This window comes from Papio anubis, chromosome 9 (assembly GCF_008728515.1).
Source record: "Papio anubis isolate 15944 chromosome 9, Panubis1.0, whole genome shotgun sequence".
Taxonomy (NCBI): domain Eukaryota; kingdom Metazoa; phylum Chordata; class Mammalia; order Primates; family Cercopithecidae; genus Papio; species Papio anubis.
The window spans coordinates 118,866,164-118,887,573 of NC_044984.1; the positions used below are offsets into that span (position 1 = coordinate 118,866,164).

General features: G+C 55.5%; 1 protein-coding gene across 32 annotated transcripts in view; it reads right to left on the reverse strand.

Moving 5' to 3' along the window:
- Window positions 1-21,410, reverse strand: part of NCOR2 (nuclear receptor corepressor 2) — a 238,508-nt gene that overhangs the window by 121,069 nt on the left and 96,029 nt on the right. For all 32 annotated transcript variants that reach the window (XM_031650908.1, XM_031650896.1, XM_031650907.1 and 29 more), the window contains 3 exons: window positions 16,011-16,124; window positions 7,806-7,862; window positions 556-608 (listed from right to left, as the gene is read on the reverse strand). In XM_031650908.1, coding sequence (XP_031506768.1) covers window positions 556-608; window positions 7,806-7,862; window positions 16,011-16,124 — 224 coding nt within the window. The remainder of the gene's footprint in view (window positions 1-555; window positions 609-7,805; window positions 7,863-16,010; window positions 16,125-21,410) is intronic.

A 21,410-nucleotide genomic window follows, 5' to 3' on the forward strand; every position in this document is an offset into this window, starting at 1 on the left:
AAAGGCCCCCATCATTAGAATACATCACATTGGCCACCTCCAAAGCCTCAGGGCCTGGATGAGTGCTCTGATCTGCCCCATAGTGGGCTGTGCCAGAGGGGCCTCGCTGTGCAGACGCCAGGTGACTCCCAAACATGCTTATGCCAGAGCCCAAAACACCAGGCCCCGCCTGCACTGAGGCCACTCCCCATCTCCCTGAGCCGGCTGCCCTCTGCCCGCAACAGCTCCCTCTTGCTCGAACAGGACGCACATGTACACAGACTGGGACCTCTGACCTCCGTCTCTCCAGACCCACCTGTACACAAGCAGCTCCCTCGCCCACCCTCCCAAATCCAGGCCTGTCTCCCGAAACCTCAGGGGGACACTCTCTCTGCTCCCCGTCCCCACCCCAGGTGCCACCTAGGACTGTCTCCTGTCCCCTCCAGGAGCACCTGGCCCTGGCCGGGAGCCCCTGATGGGAACAGAGAGTCCACGTCCCACATCCCATGCAGGCCGCTGAGAGCCTGTTTGCCCACCCCGCCCCCGTGGTCTGCACGGCTACCCACAAGCACTCACATTTTGATGTTCTCATGATACTGCCGGGTGTCGGAGGGCTGGTTGTACAATGGCTGCAAAGGGAGAGAGAGAAGCGCGTCAGAGCCCGGCTGGCCACTGGCCACTGCAGAGCCCACCGGCAGGAGCCCCAGGCCTGGCACAGAGGAGCTGTCCTCTGGGTGAGGGCTCAGCCATGGGCAGGCATGAAACGGAACACAGGGACCCAGCACGCCGCCCCAGCCAGGAACAGGCTGAAACTGGTTCCTCCGGGACAGCTGTGGGTACGGTGACCGCCCCCACCAAGGTCGTCATAGCTGCTCTGCGGGGCATTCAGCAGTGCTGGCCTGAAAGGGGCCACAGCCCAGAGCACACCAGGACAAACCCACACACACCCCAGAGGTTGGCCCTGGCCACCGAACATGGAAAGCCGCTTGGTTTCCCAGCTCACCATGGAAATGTGCGTCCCAACGCTGCAAGATACCACTCCACCCCCACTGACGAGCAAAGACAAAAACGTTGAATAATGCCAAGTGTTGGTGAGGTCTGCGGTGACAGGAAGCCTGGCATATAGCTGGTGGGAGCATGGTGTATGGGCACACGTCCCCCAGAGAGAGAGACAGTAGCCACTGCCTGGTGACGAACACTGACACCCCCGCCTCCGACCCCCATGCTCCTGCAGATGCCTACTGTGCTCTGCCAGGAGACGGGCGCTAGGATGTTGCTACAGCACTGCTCACAGCGGCCCATGAGAAGCAAGCTAGCCGTCCGCCACCAGAAGAGCAGCTAAGGAGATCAGGGATCAGCTACACCACAAATCCCACACAGCAGTGAGAAAGGGACGCAGGGCCCACAGGTAGCAAGCATAGAGCTTCAAAGAGCGCACGAGGAGACGCAGAAAGCACTGCAGCGTCTGTGATGGGGGCAGGGACCCAGACAGCTGCCACATGTCCCCTCCCAAATGGAAGAACCTTGCTTAGCAACCAAGGGCACAGCCTGGGTTCAAGTCCAGGTTCTGATGCTTTCTAGCTGGGTCTCCACCTGTGCCTCCGTTTCTCCTCATCTATAAAATGGGGTTAAACTCATAGGGTTTTGCGAAGATCAAACGAGACAGTGCATGCTAAGCTCTGAGGCTGGCACCTGCAGGCTGAAGTGCCCAGAGGTGCCAGTCGCATTGTCGCCATCAGGGAGCAGTGACTATGTTAATGGCACCCACCTTTCACGCCTCCCTGTAACCACCCATGACCTTGCTGTGGCCAGTGGAACCAGTGCACCCTCAGCAAAAGCAGAGGCTTGACGATGAGAGTTCACATTTCTGCTGTTTCTGTCAAGAGAACGAGCCTAGCCTGGCCTGCAGGAAGCGGGCAGAGAGGCAAAGAGCAGAGTGGTGCCACCCAGCCTGGGCTGAGCTACAGCACTGGCCCACCGACTCCCTTGCTGGCCACGGAGGCACAAGAGCTGAGTCCGCACCAGCAGAAATGCTCAGCTGCCTTCCAGACTGGTAAGAAACAGTAAACAGTTGCTGCTTCAAGCCTCTAAATGTGGGCTGCTTTGTTCCCCAGCAGAAGCCATGTAACCGCACTGCATAACCGATACACTCACCCCCACTGTACAGACAGGAAAACTGAGTCCTTAAGAGCTTACAACATTTGCCCACAGCTGGTAAGAGATGAGCCTGAATGACAGCCCATCTCTCAGCTCCAGCACTGGAGGAAGGAGTATGCTCTCCTCTCTGCCTGAGCCTCTGTGTGTGTGTGTGTCTTTCTGTCTGTCTCCCTCTCTTCCTATACCTCTCCCTCACCTACACACACAGCAGGAGCCTCCCAGGGTGGCCATGGGTGACTGTGGTGGGAAGATCAGGTACAGAGTATGAGTGATCAGGTGGAACGGGGTAAGGATGGAGACGTGGAGTCCTGCAGCCTTGGGTCAGGGCTGCAGCAACAGAAGGGACACACAAGTCTCTTCCCTGGGGATAGAGCTGAACACACCTCCTGATGACGCCAGCACAGGGGGCCACCCAGATCCCCGCCCACCCATCCCCAGAGAAGGGCCTCTGCAGCTCTGCAGAGCCTCACAGACGGTCTTGGCTGGTGACAATGTCACCTTTCTCCCTGTAGCCCCAGATCCCCTGCTAGGGAATTCACCACTGGACTCGGGCAATTCCAGGGTCCTGCTCAGCTACTCTCCTGGGGACAGAGATGTCATCCTGCAGCTGACATGAGCCATTTCTCCCCATGCCAGGTCAGGCTCCCCTCCCAAGGTTCTCAGCCCTGAACAGAGGGCAGTTTCCCCACCCCGACCCTGGAGGTTTGAACAAGGCGAAGAAGTGAGCAGAGGAACAAGAGAGTCCATGGTCAGACTCACTGCAGAACTTTCCAGTGGAAAGAAGGGGTATGGTGCAGCATCCCTGCAGAGGGTGCGAGTCCTTGTCTCAGGAATGGCAAGGGGCCCTATCAAGATGCCCACGCTGTAACCCAGGGCAACACGTTGGCTCCTTTATGTTCCCCACATGCCAATCAAATGCAGGCCAGGTGCAAGGGGACATCACTTAAAGGTTCGGGTTTTGGAAACAGGCCCCAGTTTAAATGGTGGCTCCTCCCTCACTAGCTGTGAGCTTGGACAAGTGCCCTCAACACTCCGGCCTCAGTTTCCTCATCTGGAACATGAGTGTAGAACAAAGAGGACCTACTTCACGGAAATTTTGGATAGCCCAGAAAATTTCAGACTTGGTGAAATTTAGTGTTTGTCTTGTTTTGGTTTTAAAGATAGAAAACAGCCGAAGGGGCCCAGAAGGGGACTGGAAGCCCACCACACACGACCCTGGGAGGGAGTGGTGGGCAGAGGGGACAGTGCTTCTGCGGCACAGGGCGGGAGCAGAAACACAGGACAGGCTCCCGGGGGCAGCAGGAGCCCGGTCAGCCTCCAACCCACCGAAGCCACAGGGGAGGGAGGCCACTTCCACTTGGTGGCCACCTCCTCTGCCCCGTAGATAGGGACACAGCCCCTGCTTCTCAAGGCGGCCATCGGTGAGCGGCCCGCAAGGCGAAGGCCCCGAAGGACTGAGGATACTGCGTACTGCCGCCTCTAAACAGGGGCTGCCCCCTGGGAGGCACTCACCAGTCACTCCCCGAGGCCACTGAACCCCAGGAGCCCAGGGGAGGCTCTGGGCCCAGAGCGGCTGGAATGCTGTGTGTTGCCATGGCAACAGGCTGAGGACAGCCATCTTGGAAAGCCCAGAAGGGGGTTGGGGGAGGGAGGGACAGTGACATGTCCTGGCAGATGCATTGCTGAGGGGACACAGGGCCCGAGGGGACTCCCCAGCACCCCCCTCACCCTCTGCAGAGGGGGCTGCACAAAGGCCTGGCGGCTCCCCAGCCCAGGCTAGGCGGGGTACCCACGTGGGGCCATGAGGCACCTCCACAGCCACAGGCTGGGGGCATGGCTGGCCCCTGTCCCTCACCCCCAGGCCTTATCCTCCCGGGAGAAATGACCCCTGGGGGGACACATGCCAGTGAGGACATCAAGGCCCAGATGAGTGTGGAGCCTGGGGTGGCACCCAGGAGGCCCCAGGGTCTAGCTCTCTCTTGCTCAGCCTCCGTCTCCTCTAAAATGAGAGGCGCAGCCACTCAGAGGGCAGAAAGAGGGCAAAGGGGAGCAGGTGCCAGACGCAGGGCTTAGGCAAAGATGAGGCACAGTGGTGACTAAGAAAGCCAGCAGGGGCCAGGGAGGAGGCGGCCCCCCTCGGGCTTTGAGCCAGCCAGCAGGGCCACCAGGAAGAGCCACAGTCCCAGGCGGCCTGAGCTGGCAATAAATGAAGCGTCAGCCCCAGCCCTCAACCCGCTGGTGACACCAGCTTCTTAAAATAACGCCTTGGAACAGGAAGGAAGCAATGACTCAAAGCGGCAGAGAGGTCGGGGCTGCAGGGCGCGCCCTCCACCACCACGCCTGCTCCCAGCCTGGCCCGGGCCCCACAGCTGGGCGGGAGGGGCCGTGCCCCACCATCTCAGAGCCCTAGACCCCTGGTTAGCACCTCTGCTGCTATTTTCATCCTTTCCAATGCAAATTCCTCCAGGGGGGCCACAGGGATCCGTCCCTGCCAAGGGGAGGGGCGTTGGAACTGCAGCGTCTGATGGAAGACACCCTGGGAACTAGACTCTGTGACCACAGCCCCTGGGTCCTCAGGCCGTCCCTGGTCTGGGCTTCTGACACCTAGGTGGTAGACAGGCCCCTGCAGAGGGTGTACCACGGAGCTGCCTCTGCTTGGAGGATGCCTGTGGCCACTCGGGCCTGGCAGATCTGTGCAGAACTGGCCAGCCGCTCCCCCCGGGGCTCAGCACACCTCCCCACCTCATCTCTTGCTGTGTGGCCCAGCGCAAGGCACTCCCCTCGCTGAGCCTCATCCAGAAAATGGGATGGCAACAGCTCTGCGAGGCGCCCTCCCTTTCCCCACTGACTGGCACCAAGCCAGGGGCCTTCAAGAGTCCAGACACTAGACCTTGGCCTCCTGTGCCATCAGCCCTTTGGAAGCCTCTGCTCTGAGATCCCCAAGCGGGAGACAACCCCATCCCCTTGTCTCCAAAGAACCAGAGAAGACTCACTGTGGGGCCCCTGGTTCCAAAGCTTCTGACACCAGCAGCTGCCCACCCCCATCCACCCACAGACTCCCACGGACAGGGGCTTCCTCGCCTGTGTTCCTCAGGCCCTAAGACGTGGGGGCCTCCAGGCCCTTTCCCCTAGGAAGCCCCCAGGGACCAATCAGGAAAGGGGAGCGGGAGGACCTGGAAGTCTGGAAATGGTTGGGAACTTCATCCAACCCTGCCATCCCCATTTGGCAAAAAAGGAGAAACCGAGGCAAGAGGCAGCTTACTGGTGGGGATGTAAAATGGTACGGCCACTTTAGAAAACAGTTGGGCAGTTCCTCAAGGGGCTAAACATAGGGTTAACAGAGGATCTAGCAATTCCACGCCTAGGTACACACCCAGGAGAAATGAAGACGTACGTTCACATGGAAACGGCACACTAATGTTCACAGCAACTTTATTCACAATACCCCAAATATGCAAACAATCTCATGTCCACCAACTGATGAGTGGGTAAACAACACGTGACCTGCCCCTACAGTGAAAACATGATTCAGCCACAAAAAGGAATGAAGGACCAACCCACGCTCAACACGGATGAACCTCGAAAACATGATGCTGAGGGAGAGAAACCAGACACAAAGGACCACATATTGCAAGATTCCATTTATAGGAAATGTCCAGAATAGGCAAATCCATAGAGACAGAAGGGTTTCTTTTGAGATGATGGAATGTTCTAAAATTGACCGTGGTGACAGTTGCACACATCTGTGAATACACTAAAACCCACTGAATTGTATGCTTTAAAGGGGTGAATGGCATGCGTGTGAACTGTACTTCAATAAAGCTGTTTACAAAACAGAAAAACAAGCAAGCAGCAGCTGCTGGAAACTTCCCCAGAAATCACTTCCACGGTGAGAAGCATGACCCCAGGCCAGAGCTCGTCACCAGGTCGCCCAGGCCCAAGGATGTACCTGGAGGGGGCAGAGCCCGGAAGGGATGGGGGAGCCCGGCGAGGTTTCTGAGTCCAGCCAGGTAGGTGGCTGGGCCCTGCTTCTGAGCTGGAGGAGCCCTTGCCATCTCCTCCCTGCTTCTGCCTTCTGAGCGGGCCTGGGAGCCTGCGGCTTGCAGTTTCTGAGTGGCCTCAACAGACAGACCCCAGGCTTCGGGGAGCTCTCACTGTACAAAACCGAGCAGCCTGCAGAAACTTCACGCGGAATAGCTCATCACCAAATTGTTCACAACTACTGAGCGCTTCGTAGGGGCCAGGAGCTGCACTAGGTGAGCCTTTAACGGGCATCACTGCCTTTAACCCTGGGAAGACCCTGGAAGGAGGCCCCAGAGTGTCTGCCTGTCCGAGATGAGAGAGCACTATGGTACTGGGAGGTCAGCCCCTTTCCTAAGGCCACTTGGCAAACACGCAGTGGAGTTGAGTTTAGATGGAAGCTCTGAAGGTGTCAGACTTGTTTCGTTTATGAGGCAGGGTCTCACTCTACTGCCCAGGCTAGAGTGCAGTGGTGTGATCATAGCTCACTGTAGCCTTGAACTCCTGGGCTCAAGCCATCCTCCTGCCTCAGCCTCCCAAGTAGCTGGGACGACAGGCGTGCATCACCACACCTGGTGAATTTTTTAATTTTTTGCAGAGACAAGATCTTGCTATTTTGCCCAGGCTGATCTCAAATTCCTGGCTTCATGCAATCCTCCTGCCTTGGCCTCCCATAGTGCTGGGATTACAGGTGTGAGCCACTACACATGGCCGAAAGCGTAAGACTTTACCTGCACCCTGGGCGCACTCACACGCACACCCTAGCCCACCATGCACACAGACTCTCCCTCATCTGGCACACATGTGGGTAGCAGTATGCCTTCAGTGCCCACCACGGCCATCCATGCTGACCAGCTCAGTGCGCACACACGGCTGTGGGGCAGGCAGGGGCTGTGGCCCGTTCTCTGGGAGCTAGGGCTTCTGCATCCACCCATCCTCAGCCCAGGGACTCCAGGAGGCTTGGGGCTTGCTTTCCAGCTCTGCTGCTGACATGGCGTCTTTCCACAGCAAAAGGACACTAGTGACAGCCATCATCACCATCATCACCATCATCACCATCATCATCATCATCATCATAGCTAATGCCGAACACTTACTGTCTGCAAGGCAGGCGCCACACCTGATGTTGGACAAACATTAACACAGCTCCTCCTCACTGTAACCCAGTGGAATAGGTGCTGTTAGGATTCCCATTTTACAGATGAGGAAGCTGAAGCACGGAGAGTGTAACAAACCCACTCAAGGTCACACCACCATGAAGCAGCGCACCTGGGAGTGGACCGAGATCGCGTGACCCAGAGAACCGGCTCTCCGCGCTCAGCTGGAGCAAACGCGCTGGTCTACAGGTGTGTGACTCTCCTCACAGCCCAAGTGGCCGGGCTTCACGGTGTGCACAGGAGTGCGCAGGTGGCCCCACAGGCACTTGCTGCCAAGACTCCCCACCCCCACTCAGCCCAGCCAGGCCCGCCCACCCGCTATCTGCCATCCTCTCATCAGGGAGGTGGGTTTCCTGCCTCCTCCGCGGACGCCGCCTGGGCAGCGCTTGGCAATAGATGACTTCCTCCTCCACCGCACCCTCCCGCCTCCCTGCCCACCTCTCCAGCCACCCCCGCCCTCCCCGGAGCCCCCGACCCTGTACCCCAGCTCACCAGCTCCACCTGGGGCCCCAGGCCTTCCAGAATCCGATGTGCAGCTTCGGCCTTCTTCTGCAGGGTGATGGCGAAGAGGAGGAATTTTTTAAAAAAACAAAAAAACACAGATTATAAATAGAGGCTTCCCGGAGCAGCGGGCACCTGCCCAGCCCAGTCCAGCATGCTGATCCTCAGTACGGGGGAGGGAGGCCTGGGGCCCTCTCCAGGCCCTCCTCTGGCTGGAAAGAAACACAGAGGGGCCTCAATACCCCCACAGCGGCCCCAGCAAGCCCGCCAAGTTTCGATTTTAGCAAATGCGCCAGGTCCACTGAAGCCTGTTCCCCGGCAGGCGCGCAGGCCTCGCTCCCCCAGGGCCCGGCGATGTGGGCACCGCTCCCCGCCAGCCCAGCCGACACTGCCAGCCCTGAGATGCCTTCCCTCGCCCTGGAAGCTGGTTGGGTTGTCTACAATTACCTCAGAGCTAGTGCAGCCAGCGAGGGAAGGAGGAGGAGGAGGAGGAGGAGGAGGGAGGGTGAGATAGAGGCGCTCAGAGATACCCTTTCTAGGATTCTTGTGTTTCACAATCATGTGATTATTTCTGGGCTGCCCTGGGGCCTCCCCGCCTCCTCCCCACTCACAAGTGGGGACTTATTAGGAAAACAGGAACATGTGGTGCAGGGCTCGGTGGCCGCTCCGTCAATAGGCTGGACCTCCGGGCCCCCACCCCGGCCCTCGGCGTGAAGGCAGATGTTGTGCCTCGGCCAGGCCTGCCAGCCCCTAGCCTGGGACCACCAGGGTCCGCTCAGAGGAGGCCTGGAGGATGGCCCAGGCCAGCCAGGTACAGGGAGGTGGGGGGTGGAGGGGCTCCTGAAGGTGGCTTCCTGGGGCTTGTGACGGAGGGCAGGGGCAGAATTTGCGTGGGTTTGGGCGCCCCCTGCACAAGGCTAAACTGCGTGTGTGCTGGCAAATGGGTGTTCACGGGCTGGCACGTGGGCGAGCCCCTGCTGTGACTCAGCTGCCCTGGGGCAGCCACCCAGTATTTGGCAATGACTAGGCGGACAGGCCCCAGAAGTCACCATCACCATACTGAAACTGTCCCCAGTGACCCCAAACCCAGATTGGCCAAAAGTAGGTGACCCCGAGTCCTGGGAAATGTGGCTGCCAACAAAAACTTGACGCAGCCTTTGCCAAGATCTCCTCGCAGGGCGGAGGGGCCCAGGCTCCCCAGCTGCAGCAAAGAGGGGAGGGCATGGCGGGTCAGCATCACTCCCACTCCCCAGCCCTCGGAGAAAGACCTATGTAGGTGGGCTCAAGCCGGAACCTAGAGCTGCCTCTGCCTAGAGCCCAGGGCCTGGACCACCAAGAGCAGAGCTATGCTCTCGGCCACCTTCACGCTGAGCCGAAACCCCGAGACCTGCAGCCTCAAGGTGCGGCTGGGGGCTGGAACAGCAGGGGAGAACTATTACAGCAGTGATCAGTTCCCCAAGCACCTGCCATGAGCCGACCGTCGGGCACACGCTGTGTTCTTAACATTTCAATCACGCATAAGCACCACGGGAGGCACACGCAGGAGTAGCCCCATTTCACAGATGGTGAAACTGAGGCACAGAAACAAAACACAGGGAAGAAGCCCTTCTTATGACCTCCGGGATCCACGGACAGAGGAAGCCAAGGGCCAGGTCCCACGCAGGGCCACCCCTCGGCTTGGGACTAGTATTTCCGGTGGATGGGGGGAGACATCACCCTGAGAGTCACTGTCCCAGCCACACCCTCGAAGCAGGAAAGAGTCTGCCCTGGGGTACTGAGGATGGGAGAACCCCTGAGCCAGGCCCAGGGAAGGACTGGGTATGGGGTGGCACGGGGGCAGGGCAGCTTCCAAACGCTGGGACCAGTGGAGAGACAGGGAATGAATGAGACCTGGCGCCTGCCTGGAATAAACCCAAACAACAGCTGTTGGTTAAGAGCAGTGACAGCAGATTAGTATGCTCAGGCAGAGAAAGGTATGTATGAAAGTGTCTTGACTCAGCCTCCCCTCCCCAGAGAGGCCTTCCCTGACCCCCCACAGCAGGGTGGCCCACCTCCCTCGACCACTGTTTTCCCCACCTGGCTGTCTTCACAGCACATGCGGTCAGGGGTAAGGGTCTGCAGCCCACTGTTTATCCTACTGGCCATGTCCCCCTGATGAGGACTCTATGAGGAGCAAGGCACCTGCTCTGTTCTCTGCTGCACCCACAGTGCCTGGAACAGCGTCTGGCTCAGAGTGAATGCTCAGGAATGGTCTAAATACCTGGAAATGGGGTCGGCTGGCTCCCTTGCTCAGGCTGGCTCCCTCACTCAGGCTGTCTCTGGGGCAAAGCATTCTTGTACCCACAGGCTCTCTGGTCCCAGCCCAGAACCCTGTCCTCTTTCCACGTTGCTGCAGCTGGCCCAGTGCCTCCCCGCCTCTCCACCAGGACCAGAAGAGGCTAGCGCCAGCCACCGAGCTGCTATCGTCCAGCAGGGCTCAGCACAGGATTGAGGGCAGCAGGCACTTTCTCCAGGGCCATGGGGGAAGCAGTCCACATCCCGGACACGCCTGGCCTTTCCAAGGACACAGAGGCCTCTCTGTCTCCTCCACAGAGGTGGCTGAGACGGCAGGCCCTGTCTCCCTGCTCTCCAAGCCACAACCAGGATTGCCAAGCCTCCCAGTAACCTGTTTCTGGGTGCAAGGGCTGCCCCATTTTACAGATGGGGAAACTGAGGCTCAGAGAGGACACTTGGATAGGAGGTCACCAATCCACACAGTTCTAGGCAAAATCCCAAACCCTTCCCACCTGAACCTCTCCCACCTAGAACATTCCCCAACCCCAATATTCCCATGGCTCATATCTGTACCTCTCCTTGGCCCCCTTGGGGGCCACCTCCTGACACTGGCTCCCTGGCTGCCCTTGATCCTGGCAAACAGCAACTGCTCCAACAGGAGCTCCTGTCCGCATCTTCCCCATGCAGGCACAAAGCCCAGCTTGCAGGGGACACCAGGACACACTTGGTAGAGCTGAACCAACTCCACCCAAGGGTGGCAAAACTCAGGGACCGCTCCGGCCCAGAGGAGGGCTTCATGCTGGGCTGACACCTGCCAGTGGGAGGCTGGAATTCAGGGGACTCAGCCCCACCCTGGGGGAGAAGGGAAACAGGCCTTTCTCAATCCCACTGAAACCCGACTGCCCCCACGCATGTCCTCCCATGTTCCTGGCCTTGCGGGGGCCGAGTTCTCTGCTCTGATGGTGGCAGGTGGGGCTGATGCTGCAGGGGAGGTGGCCAAGCCTGAGAGAAGCCACTGCCCAAGCTCACCTGGCTCAGAGAGGAGAGGAGAACCTAGGGACTCAAGCCAGTGAGGGGCCCTGTTCGCCATGGTGTCCACCCACTGTAGGGGCTTTCACCAGGCAACTGGGGATCACTCAAGCAATGGCACCCCTGCAGGGACTCTGGGTCTGTGTGGCCAGACCTCCCATGCCCAAAACGCCTAGGAGCGGCGCTGGGGCACACAAGTCCTTAGTCACCTATGCAGACAGGTGCATGGGAGCACCAGACCCATGTGACCCAAGTGCACATGCCGAGATCTAGGAATGCGCAAAGACATACACACATGTCCACACACGTCAAGGCGGACACACATACTCACACACGTGCACCCAAGTGAACACATGATGTAACCACACCCGCCCCATACACGCCATCTCACGCACATCCATCTGTACACACATGCACACAGCCTAATGCGTACCCGTGTGAACACATGCGTATGCATACAGGTGCACAGATACACGAATACCTACATACACGCCTCACACGTGCCAATTCGTGGATGCATGTGTTCACACATGTGCACACAGCACCCATAGTTACGCACACATACACAACACGCACCCACGTGTGTATGCATGGATGTGTAAGTGCACAGATAACCACAGACCCCACATGCTGACTCATATACGCTTACACATACGTGCACATGGCCATCCAGAGGTCCACATACATGCACATATGCATGCATACACATACACAGGTGTGCTGTATCAATGCACAAATCACCACATGCTCGTCCCACACAAGCCGACTCTCACTCTAAGTATTCACATACAAGTATGCACAGTCATCCAAAGGCACACATGTATGCTCACCCATGTGTATCCAACACACATAGCACACATGCATCCATCCGTATATGCACATGTGTACCCACAGGCACACAAACCACACACGCATCCATATGCGGCTCTCCTCTAGGGCAGAGAAACAGACCAGACACTGACCACTCCCTCGCCTCTCCCCTGCCTGGAAGCCCCATCCTAGCCCCTTCTCTGCCACACATCCTAGCCCCTTCATCTGCAGATTGCAGGCAGCACCTACTCACCCAAGAAGCCCCGAGCCCCTAGTCCTGCACTCAAGCTCCTCCGCTGGCTGCAGCAGTGCCTCAGGGCAGCGGCCTACCCTGAGCTTCAGCTTCCTCATCTTCAAACAGAGCCCCATGCCCGTGAGCCCTGCGCAGAGCCTTCCCAGGGTGTGTGACGAGCAGGAACAGTGGCAGGTCAAAGGACACATGCAGCAGCCCCGCAGGGCTGAAACGGACAATCTGAAAGAACCCCTGGACCCTAGGGGCAGTTTTGATGACCAGGTGGCTGGGCATGGAGGCCAGAGGTAGGGGCCTGGCACAGGATGCTGGGGCCACAGGATGGGGTCTGAAGCACTGCTCTGAAAATCTTGAATCGGGGGTCTGATGTTGGGCCCGACAGACAAGCATGAGGAGTGCCAAACCCCCCAAAAGGCTCTCCTGAATGCTTCACGCTCACGGTGACTGTGGATGGTATTATTCGTCTCTGCCCTGCTCCGTCCCGATCACACGTGCACACACTGAGTCCTAATCACATCATAGAAACACCTTCCTTTTAAGATGCTTAAACTCGAAGACAAGGACCCGAGTTTTCTGCTGATTTCCGCATTACTCAGCAACTGGGGTTGCTGCTTCCATCAATCCTGCCTCCTCCTCACCTTGTGAGTAAGCCGTAGACATCTCCATTGGAAGCAGCCTTCTGCCTTTCCCCAGTCACCCTAGCTCAAGGCCCATCTCCCCTATGAAGCCCACTCTGCCTGTTCTGTCCTGAATTCCTGCAGTACCAGCAACCTGCGCTGCACAAATGCCCCTTCTGCATCCACACGTTGCTAGTGCTGCCTGTGTGTGTGTCCTGTCCAGATCCCAAGTGTGTGCTTTGTCCCGGAACCAACAGGCTCCTATCTCATGCCCACCACCTTTGAAGATCAAAGGAGACGCCAGTCCCATCTCTGGGACTTGGCCTGTGCCATGTCCCTCACCCGAATGCCCTCCTTCCAGCCCACCCACTGCCTCCAAGAAGCCTTTCCCAGCGCTCACTTCCAGGTCATGCTTCTGCCCTCCTGGGCCCAGGCCACCCAGTCTGCTCCTGCTCTCAGGCTGCAGCCACCCTGCCGGCTGCCCTGCCATCTGTGCACACCTGCCCGGCCCCGGCCCCCGCCCACGCAGGCAGCTCCCGCGAGGCAGGGAGGTGGGAAAAGCCTTGCTCAGCGGGTGCCTCACCAATGTGCTCTGAATGGATAATGAGCCAGACTCCAGCACTCAGAACTGCCAGGCGGGCCCTGCCCGGCGGGGAAGCTGCATTTTCCGGCTGGCTCGGCGTTTAGAGACAGACCCTTGTCCTCCATCTCTCCAGGAACCAGCAGGGAAGGAAGGCAGATTAAAATTTAATCCTACTGATCCCCCAAGAGGTGGTAAGTCCAGGCTGCTCCTGCCAAAGGCGGCTGGGGGCCTCCCGCACACCAGGCTGCAGGCTTTGGAGGCTCAGAGGCTCAGCCCAGGTGGAGGGTCCCCACCAGCCCCCACGGCCCCAAACCAGAGGCCTGTTCCACGGGCCAGAGCTGGCCACTCGCCTCCATCTCCCCTCCCCTTCTGCCACCTGAACATTTGCACAATTATTTAATGTGCATCTGCTGTGTGGTGAGCACCGTTTTAGGTGCTGGAGATACCACTGGAAATAAAAGTGGGCAGGAATAAAATCCCTGCCCTCACGGAGTTTCCATTCATAATAAACAGAATAAATAAGTAAACCAGAAATCACGTCCCATGAGGACAAGGCTAAGGAGAATCAGGAGCCACAAAGGAGGAAAATGGGTGTAATCCTGAAAACCCTTTTTCATGAGAGAAGGGTTTTCAGTATTAAGTAGAGGGTTGAAACAGGTCTTGCTGAGAAGGAGCCACTTGAGCAAAGATGGAAGTGACAGTATGAGCCCTGCAAGGAGAGGAGTACCAGGTAGAGGCCAAGGCACTGCAGCAATGTGCTCAGCCACTGACTTGGCCTCCACAGCTGCTGAAGAGAACCGTGCCTGCTCTCCACCAAGGATCAGAGACGGCAGGCAGAGGTGACACTCTCAGGAGCCCTGTCCATGTCCCCTCCACTTCGGGCTCCTGGAGCAACCTCAATCTTGGCTCCGAGTCCCAGGCTCAAAGCTCACTTGCTCTGCAGTCTCAGGGAGGTCTCCTTCCCCCTCTGAGCTTTGGTTTCTTGATGAGCAAAATGGAGAGAATAATAGTAGTTCTACTAAATGCAAATACTGTTCTATTAAATGTACAAGGTAAACAATCACAAGAAGAAATGAGAGCTACGATAATGACAATTAATAGCATCAGCTGGCATTTCTTTGGTGCCAGGCACTGTCTGTCCTAAGGGCACTAGGAAATCAGCCCCTTTAATCCCCACACCAACTATACTAGGTGATGCCATCGTTGTCATTGTTTTAAAGCTGTGAAGTGTGAGGCACAGGGAGGTTTAAGTAAAACATTCCAGGGTCACAGAGCCAGGAAGTGGGAGAAATGGGATTTGAACCCAAGATGCCTGGCTGAAGCATGTGTGGCCCCTGGGCTCTCTTATGACTGTTACTAGCGGTACTTGAGGTGAGGGGCCACGGTGTGGGAGAGTGACCCAGGCACACAGTTCCCAGGCCCCAAACAGGCTTGTCTCATTCTGCATGACATTGCTGTTTCTAGAGGTGGAGGCGTAGCCAAACTGGTTCATCAAGTAGTTCCCTGTCTCAGGCTGCTACTGCAGGCACCCACCAGACTCCAGAGACCTCCCCACCCCCACCTCAACTCTGAGCACTGATTGGCCAAGGAAGATATTACGGAAGAGGCAGCTGGGAAGGGTGGCTGGGGCTACAGGCAGGAGGGGAACCAGAGAAGCCAAGGCCGGGAGAGGAGTTTCCGCATCTGTCGCTTCACAAGGACCAGTCCCTCTCTGGGCCTCAGTTTCCTCATCCAGAAAATAAGGGAGGGGATCAACATCCACAGATCCTGAGTACATTTAGAAAAAGTCGATTGTAAATCTTCAAAGCCCAGCTAGTAGTGGCTTGCCTGGGACGACGGGGAGCTCACCACCTCACCAGACACAAGGTTCCACGTTCGGGGTGCACAGACCCGTACGGTCCAGCCCCTGGAGACACGGCTCTGGGTACCCCAAGCCCCTCCACCAGACCAGACCCCCTATAGCTGCCCCCAGTGGGATCTCCATGGGCCTCCACAGCCTGCTACAGACTCTGTGTTTCAATCATCTCAAACGCCCCTTCGAGGGCCCAGTGTCAGTGGAAGCTGGTGCTGATACCTCAGGCCCTGTGGTCTGACAGCCCACAGGTTCAAATCCAGGTCCAATGCTTCCTAGCTGTGTGACTCTAGACAAGTCACTTAACCTCTCTGGGTCTCAGGAAAATGGAAACGACATCTGCACGCGCCGTTCCAGGACTGACGGGAGGAGCTGCTCCATGAAAGCTCACTGCTGTGGTCATAACGTCATTATCTTTTGTCTTAAAGGAATTTCTTCTGCACGAGTGCCTGAAGTGGCAGCCCCTTACCCTGGGCCATCAGCTGGACCCTGGTGCTATCCTGGAGCCCAAAGCCTCCGTTTTGTGTTGCATCCCACTGGCTAGCCACGGTTCACACCCATCTGCGCGTCTGAGCAGAACAGCCCAGAGGCCACACCAGGATGGCTTTCCACCAGTCACCTTCCCCCACCCACTCATAAACCCTGCATCTCTGGGGGAGAGGGTGGCGAGGTCCCCTCCCCATTTTGCAGATGGGAACACTGAGGCCATATTCATTGTGCCCCCTGTGAAGCACCTCATGGCCAACACCGGGGAGCAGCAGGCAGGGGCGGGGACGCATACCCGGTTCTCGTCGTAGATGATCTGCACCAGGCTGCGGTGCTTCGACTCAATGGGCGGCGGTGACACGGGCTTCTCAGGCTCGGGCGGCTTGGCAGCCTCCTCCTCCAGCTGTTGCTGTGGGAAGAGGCAGAGCGTGAGGGGTGAGCACCCCGGCGGGCGGAAGGAGGGCTGCAGCTCCCAGGGCGTGGGGAGGCCCCCTTGCAGCCCGGTCCGCGGCCGCGTACAGGAAGTCAGGCTGCTACCCATTTCCTGTGAGTCACCCCAGGGACTCCGTACCCGGGAGAGGCCCCAGCTCCCGGGCCAGCTGCAACCTCCAAGCTCCGAAGCCAGGTTCAAATCCTGCCTTCGTGACTTGCCAGCTAGGGAAGCACAGCCGAGCAGCCTCACTCCGCTAGGCCTCAGTTTCCCCCTCTGTAAACAGGGCTGATTGCCGTGCCGCCATTCTGACCATGGTGAGAACTCAATGAGTTACACAGGCAGGCGCAGCCAGGCCTGCTATGAGCCGGCATTACTACCCGTTAGGGTTCCTACAGGCAGCATCAGTGCTAGGAGAAGCTGCGCAGACTCCGCAGCTGCACTGGCTAGACCAGAGCCAGTCCTACTGGCTCCCACTCCTACTTACTGCTAGCCTTGAGAAGCTCCTGGACTCTTTGAAGTGATTTAATTTGATATTAGGTGATCACCGAGCCTTTATTACCTTTTACTATCTTTATCTTTATTAATTTTATTATTCTGACGTGGATATCTCGATTATCTCTTTATCTTTATTACCTTTACGGTCTTTATTTTATTATCGATTATCTTTATCTCTTTATTACCTTTATTATCTTTATCTCTTTATCTCTTACCTTTATCTCGACATTATCTCTTTATTCACGCATTATTCTTTATTTCATTCTTATCTCTCGACATCTTTGATGATTTGATTTTGACGGATCGCGGATCGATCTGGATATTTTATCTTGATTTTATTCGGATCTTTGTCTTTGACGGACGGATTTTGATCGGATTTGATCTTTTGATTTTTATTAATTTTGATATTTCTCGATTATTTGTCTTTATTTTTCTTTTTGATCTCTTGATCGCATTGATGCGACATTTTCGACGATGACGGATATTTCTGGATCTTTACATTTTATTACTTCGATTGTCTTTATCTTTATTAATTTATCTTATCTTTCATTTTATTCGCCGGAAGCTTACTTTATTATCTTTATTATCTTTCTTTGTGACATTTTATTATCTTTCTATTATCTTGATCTCTTTATTATCTCGGACACCCTTATCCTCATCAATTCCTAATTTCATCATCCCCCCCATCATCCTCATCCTCATCACCCCCCCATTACCCTCATCCTCATCACCCCATCATCCTCATCCTCATCACCCCCATCATCCTCATCTTCATCTGTCCATCTACCAAATACCCTCCTCCTAACACCATTGGAAAGAGCATCCCATCATGCTGCCATCTGCTTCATAGCAAGAGGGAGGCTGAAGACCAGAGGGTTTAGGGCACTGGCCCAAGGTCAGATGGGAAGCCAATGCCCCATTCTGCAGTGTGACAGGGCATCACAAGTGAGATCAGAACATGGTTCTGCTCCACTTATGATGCTCACACAGCCTGCACATGACCACAGAGCAGATCAGTATGAACCCAAAAAGGTACCCAAGAAGAAGTGAACACAAAAAGAGCCAGAAAATCCAGGGTGCTGGCTTCTGCAGGCGATGGTGCTGGCAGCTTGAGCAGAACTGCCTCAGTCCCACAGCAACCCCTGGTGGTCGCTTCAAGAAGGACATCGAAATACTCCCCCAAAGCACTGAACAAACAAAACCAAGAAGGGGAAGAAGTCCACAGCCGGGAAAGGGTGGGTGGGAGGGAGGCTCCCCTCAGCCAGGGAAGGTGGCCCTTCCTCAGGTACTAGCGAAAATACTACCTGGGACACCTACAGAGATCCAGCTAAGAGGGTGACTCAGCTCTGTTGGGCCTGGATTCAAGCCTGAGCCCCACACTCACCAGCTCTGCAGCCTCAGCCAGGGCACTTCACCTCCCTGACCTCAGTGTCTACTTCAGCAGAACCTGCAAGTACATGCCTACCTCATAAGGTTGTTTGGAAGATCAAGGAGATAATGCTGAAAAAACTGCTGCACAGCAGTGACACGCTAAAAAGGGCTGTCTAATGCAAGTCAAAACCACAACGAGATACCGCTGTACAACCACTAGAATGGCTGGAATCAAAAACATTTTTTTATTTTTTTATTTTTTATTTTTGAGACGGAGTCTCACTCTGTCACCCAGGCTGGAGTGCAGTTGCATGATCTCGGCTCACTGCAAGCTCCGCCTCCCAGGTTCACGCCATTCTCCTGCCTCAGCCTCCTGAGTAGCTGGGACTACAGGCGCCCACCACCACACCTGGCTAATTTTTTTGTATTTTTAGTAGAGACGAGGTTTCACTATGTTAGCCAGGATGGTCTTTAACTCCTGACCCCGTGATCCGCCTGCCTGGCCTCCCAAAGTACTGGGATTACAGGCGTGAGCCACCGCACCCGACCAAAAACATTTTTAAAGGAAGATAAAAAAGGGTTGGTGTGGCTAGGGACAGTGGTTCACACCTGAAATCTCAGCACTTTGAGAGGCCAAGGTGGGCAGATCACTCAAGACCAGCAGTTGGAGACCAGCTTGGGCAACATAGTGAAACCCCATCTCTATAAAAAGATACAAAAATTAGCCGGGTGTGGTGGTGCACGCCTGTACTTCCAGCTACTCAGGAGGCTGAGGTAGAAGGACTGCTTGAGCCCAGGAGGTAGAGGCTCCAGTGAGCAAAGATGGCACCACTGGACTCCAGCCTGGGCAACAGAGTGAGATTCCATCTCAAAATTTAAAAAAAAGGTGGGGGGAGGGTTGATGAGGATGTGGAAAACCTGGAACCTTCATGCATTGCTGGTAAGAATGTAAAATGGGGCAGTTGATGTGGAAAACAGCCTGGAAAGTCATCAGCAAATTAAACCTAGAATTACTGTGCAAACCTGCAATTCCGCTCCTAGGTATATACCCATGAGAACTGAAAACAGGTGTCCCAACACAACTTGAACAGCAGCACTATTCACAACAGCCACAGCCCAAATGGCCACAGATGATGAAATAAACAAAAGGTGCCATCTCCATACAATGGAGTATGATTCAGCCATAAAAAGGAATGAAGGAATGAGACAAGAGACAACATGATAAACCCAAAACCATGACGCTAGGTAGAAGAAGCCAGACGCAAAAGGATGCATACTGTGTGATGCCATATATCGGAACTGTCTAGAACAGGTCAGTCCACAGATACAGAGAGTAGGGGAACAGGGAGTGGCTGCTTTAGCTCCTATGAGGCTTCCCTGTGGGTTGTTGAAATGGCTGGGAACCAGATACAGGTGACAGCTGCACAACACTGCAAATGTAAGAAATGCCACTGAATTGTGCACTTTAAAATGATTATGCTTGAGAATTTCACTTTTAAAAAATGCCAACGTGGAATTTAGAGGGAAACAAACAAAGAAACAAACAAAAACCTAACCACTGAGAGCTGCCTCGAGCCACCTGGCTTCCAGCCGCAGTCACCAATATGTGCCAGTGCCCGCAGCTTCAGCGCCACCCCAGGGCCAGGCCTCCCCCTAAAGGTGTGGTACCAGGCTGGCCCTGGCAATGCCTGCCCACCCCCACCGGGGCCCGGCCCCTCTCGGGATGCTTATGCCACCATCATGAGACCTACCTACTGCCTGCTGAAGCCTGGGACAGTTGGCAGAGTCTCCAGGACCGGGCCTCACTGTTGGACTATCCTCAAATCCTGGTTCCCCCAACCATGTGACAGCCATGGTGATGGCCCCTTGAAATCAACGCTCTCCCCCTGAAGCGTCCTTCAAAACCCAGCTACCAGGGCACCTCTTCCTGGAAGCCTTCTCTCACCAGCCTTCACCCCCTGCCTACAGTGGCTGGAATGAGCCCTTGATCCTCCTTGGACCCCCTACTTCCTTGTCTGGAGGGCACTAGATGTGAGCCTGTTTCCCCCATTAGTCTAGATGCTCCCTGGGGCCCAGACAGTGACACAATGACTGAATCAACCATTTTTAATGAGCACCTACCATGTACCCCATGCTGCTCAGAACACTGCAGTTAACAGGGAGACAAGGAGAGGACCACTGTATAACAAAGCTGGGTCTATATTAATTCAAATAACGACGCCACCAGTGGGGTGATGAGACAGATCAGCGCTCAGCAGCATTTCTTTTTGTTAAGATAGGGTCTCACTCTGTTGCCCAGGCAAGAGTGCAGTGGCAATCATGGCTCATGTAGCCTAAACTTCCCGGGCTCAGGCACTCCTGCCTCAGCCTCCTACGTAGCTGTGACCACAGGCATGTGCCACCACACCTGGCTAATGTTTTAAATTATTTATAGAGACAGGGTCTTGCTATGTTGCCCATGCTGGTCTCAAACTCCCGGGCTCAAGTGATCCTCCAGCCTCAGCCTCCCAAAGTGCTGGGATTACAGGCATCGGCCACCATGCCCGGCCCAAAGCTTTTCTTTAAAGGCCTAAATAGCAAATATTTTTGACTTTGCAGGCCACACAGGTCTCTGTTGTGATGACTTAACTCTGCCACTGTGGCAGAAAAGCAGTCATATAGATACACATGTGTATAGAGATACACAGACAAGTGGCCATGGCTGTGCCAATAAAACTTTATTTACAAAAAGCAGCAGCAGCTAGAATTAGCTGGATTGGCTGAACCCGGGATAGAGGAGGGTTGGGGGTGCGTGTTCTTGTACAAGGCGGAGGGTGGCCTCTTGGCGTCAGGGACATCTGAGCAGAGACCTGAATGATACCAGGGAGCAAACCATGAAGAGCTGGGAAAAGGCAGATTATCAAGGAATTGTATATTAACTCATATTTAAAACAAAATTATAAAATGAATGTTATAAATATTTACATCAGCTTTTTCTCCGCATGTCTTTGTGTGGTTTCAACAGTGACGATGAGGATTTATTTTTAATCTCGGGATCTTGCTCCCTCCTCTACAAGTTGTCCATTTTACAGGCAAGGAAACCAAGGCTCCAAGAGATGAAGGTTCCAGGGCCACACAGCTAGTAAAGAGCAGTTAGGAGGCCAGTCCGTTCAGATTCCAGAGCCAAGGGCTGTTTCCCCACATTACAGATAAGGAAAGTGAAGCACAGAGAAGGGACTGCCCACCTCACATTGCCTGGTACTGGAAGAAACAGGATCTGAACCTGGACAGACTGGCTAGACATCCTGAACTTTCACCCACCATTCTTGTGCTGTCTAATGCGGCAGCTTGTGTGGCTATTCAAAGGCACATTTCATATGCATATTAAACAAAAATTAAAAATCAGTTCCTCAGTTG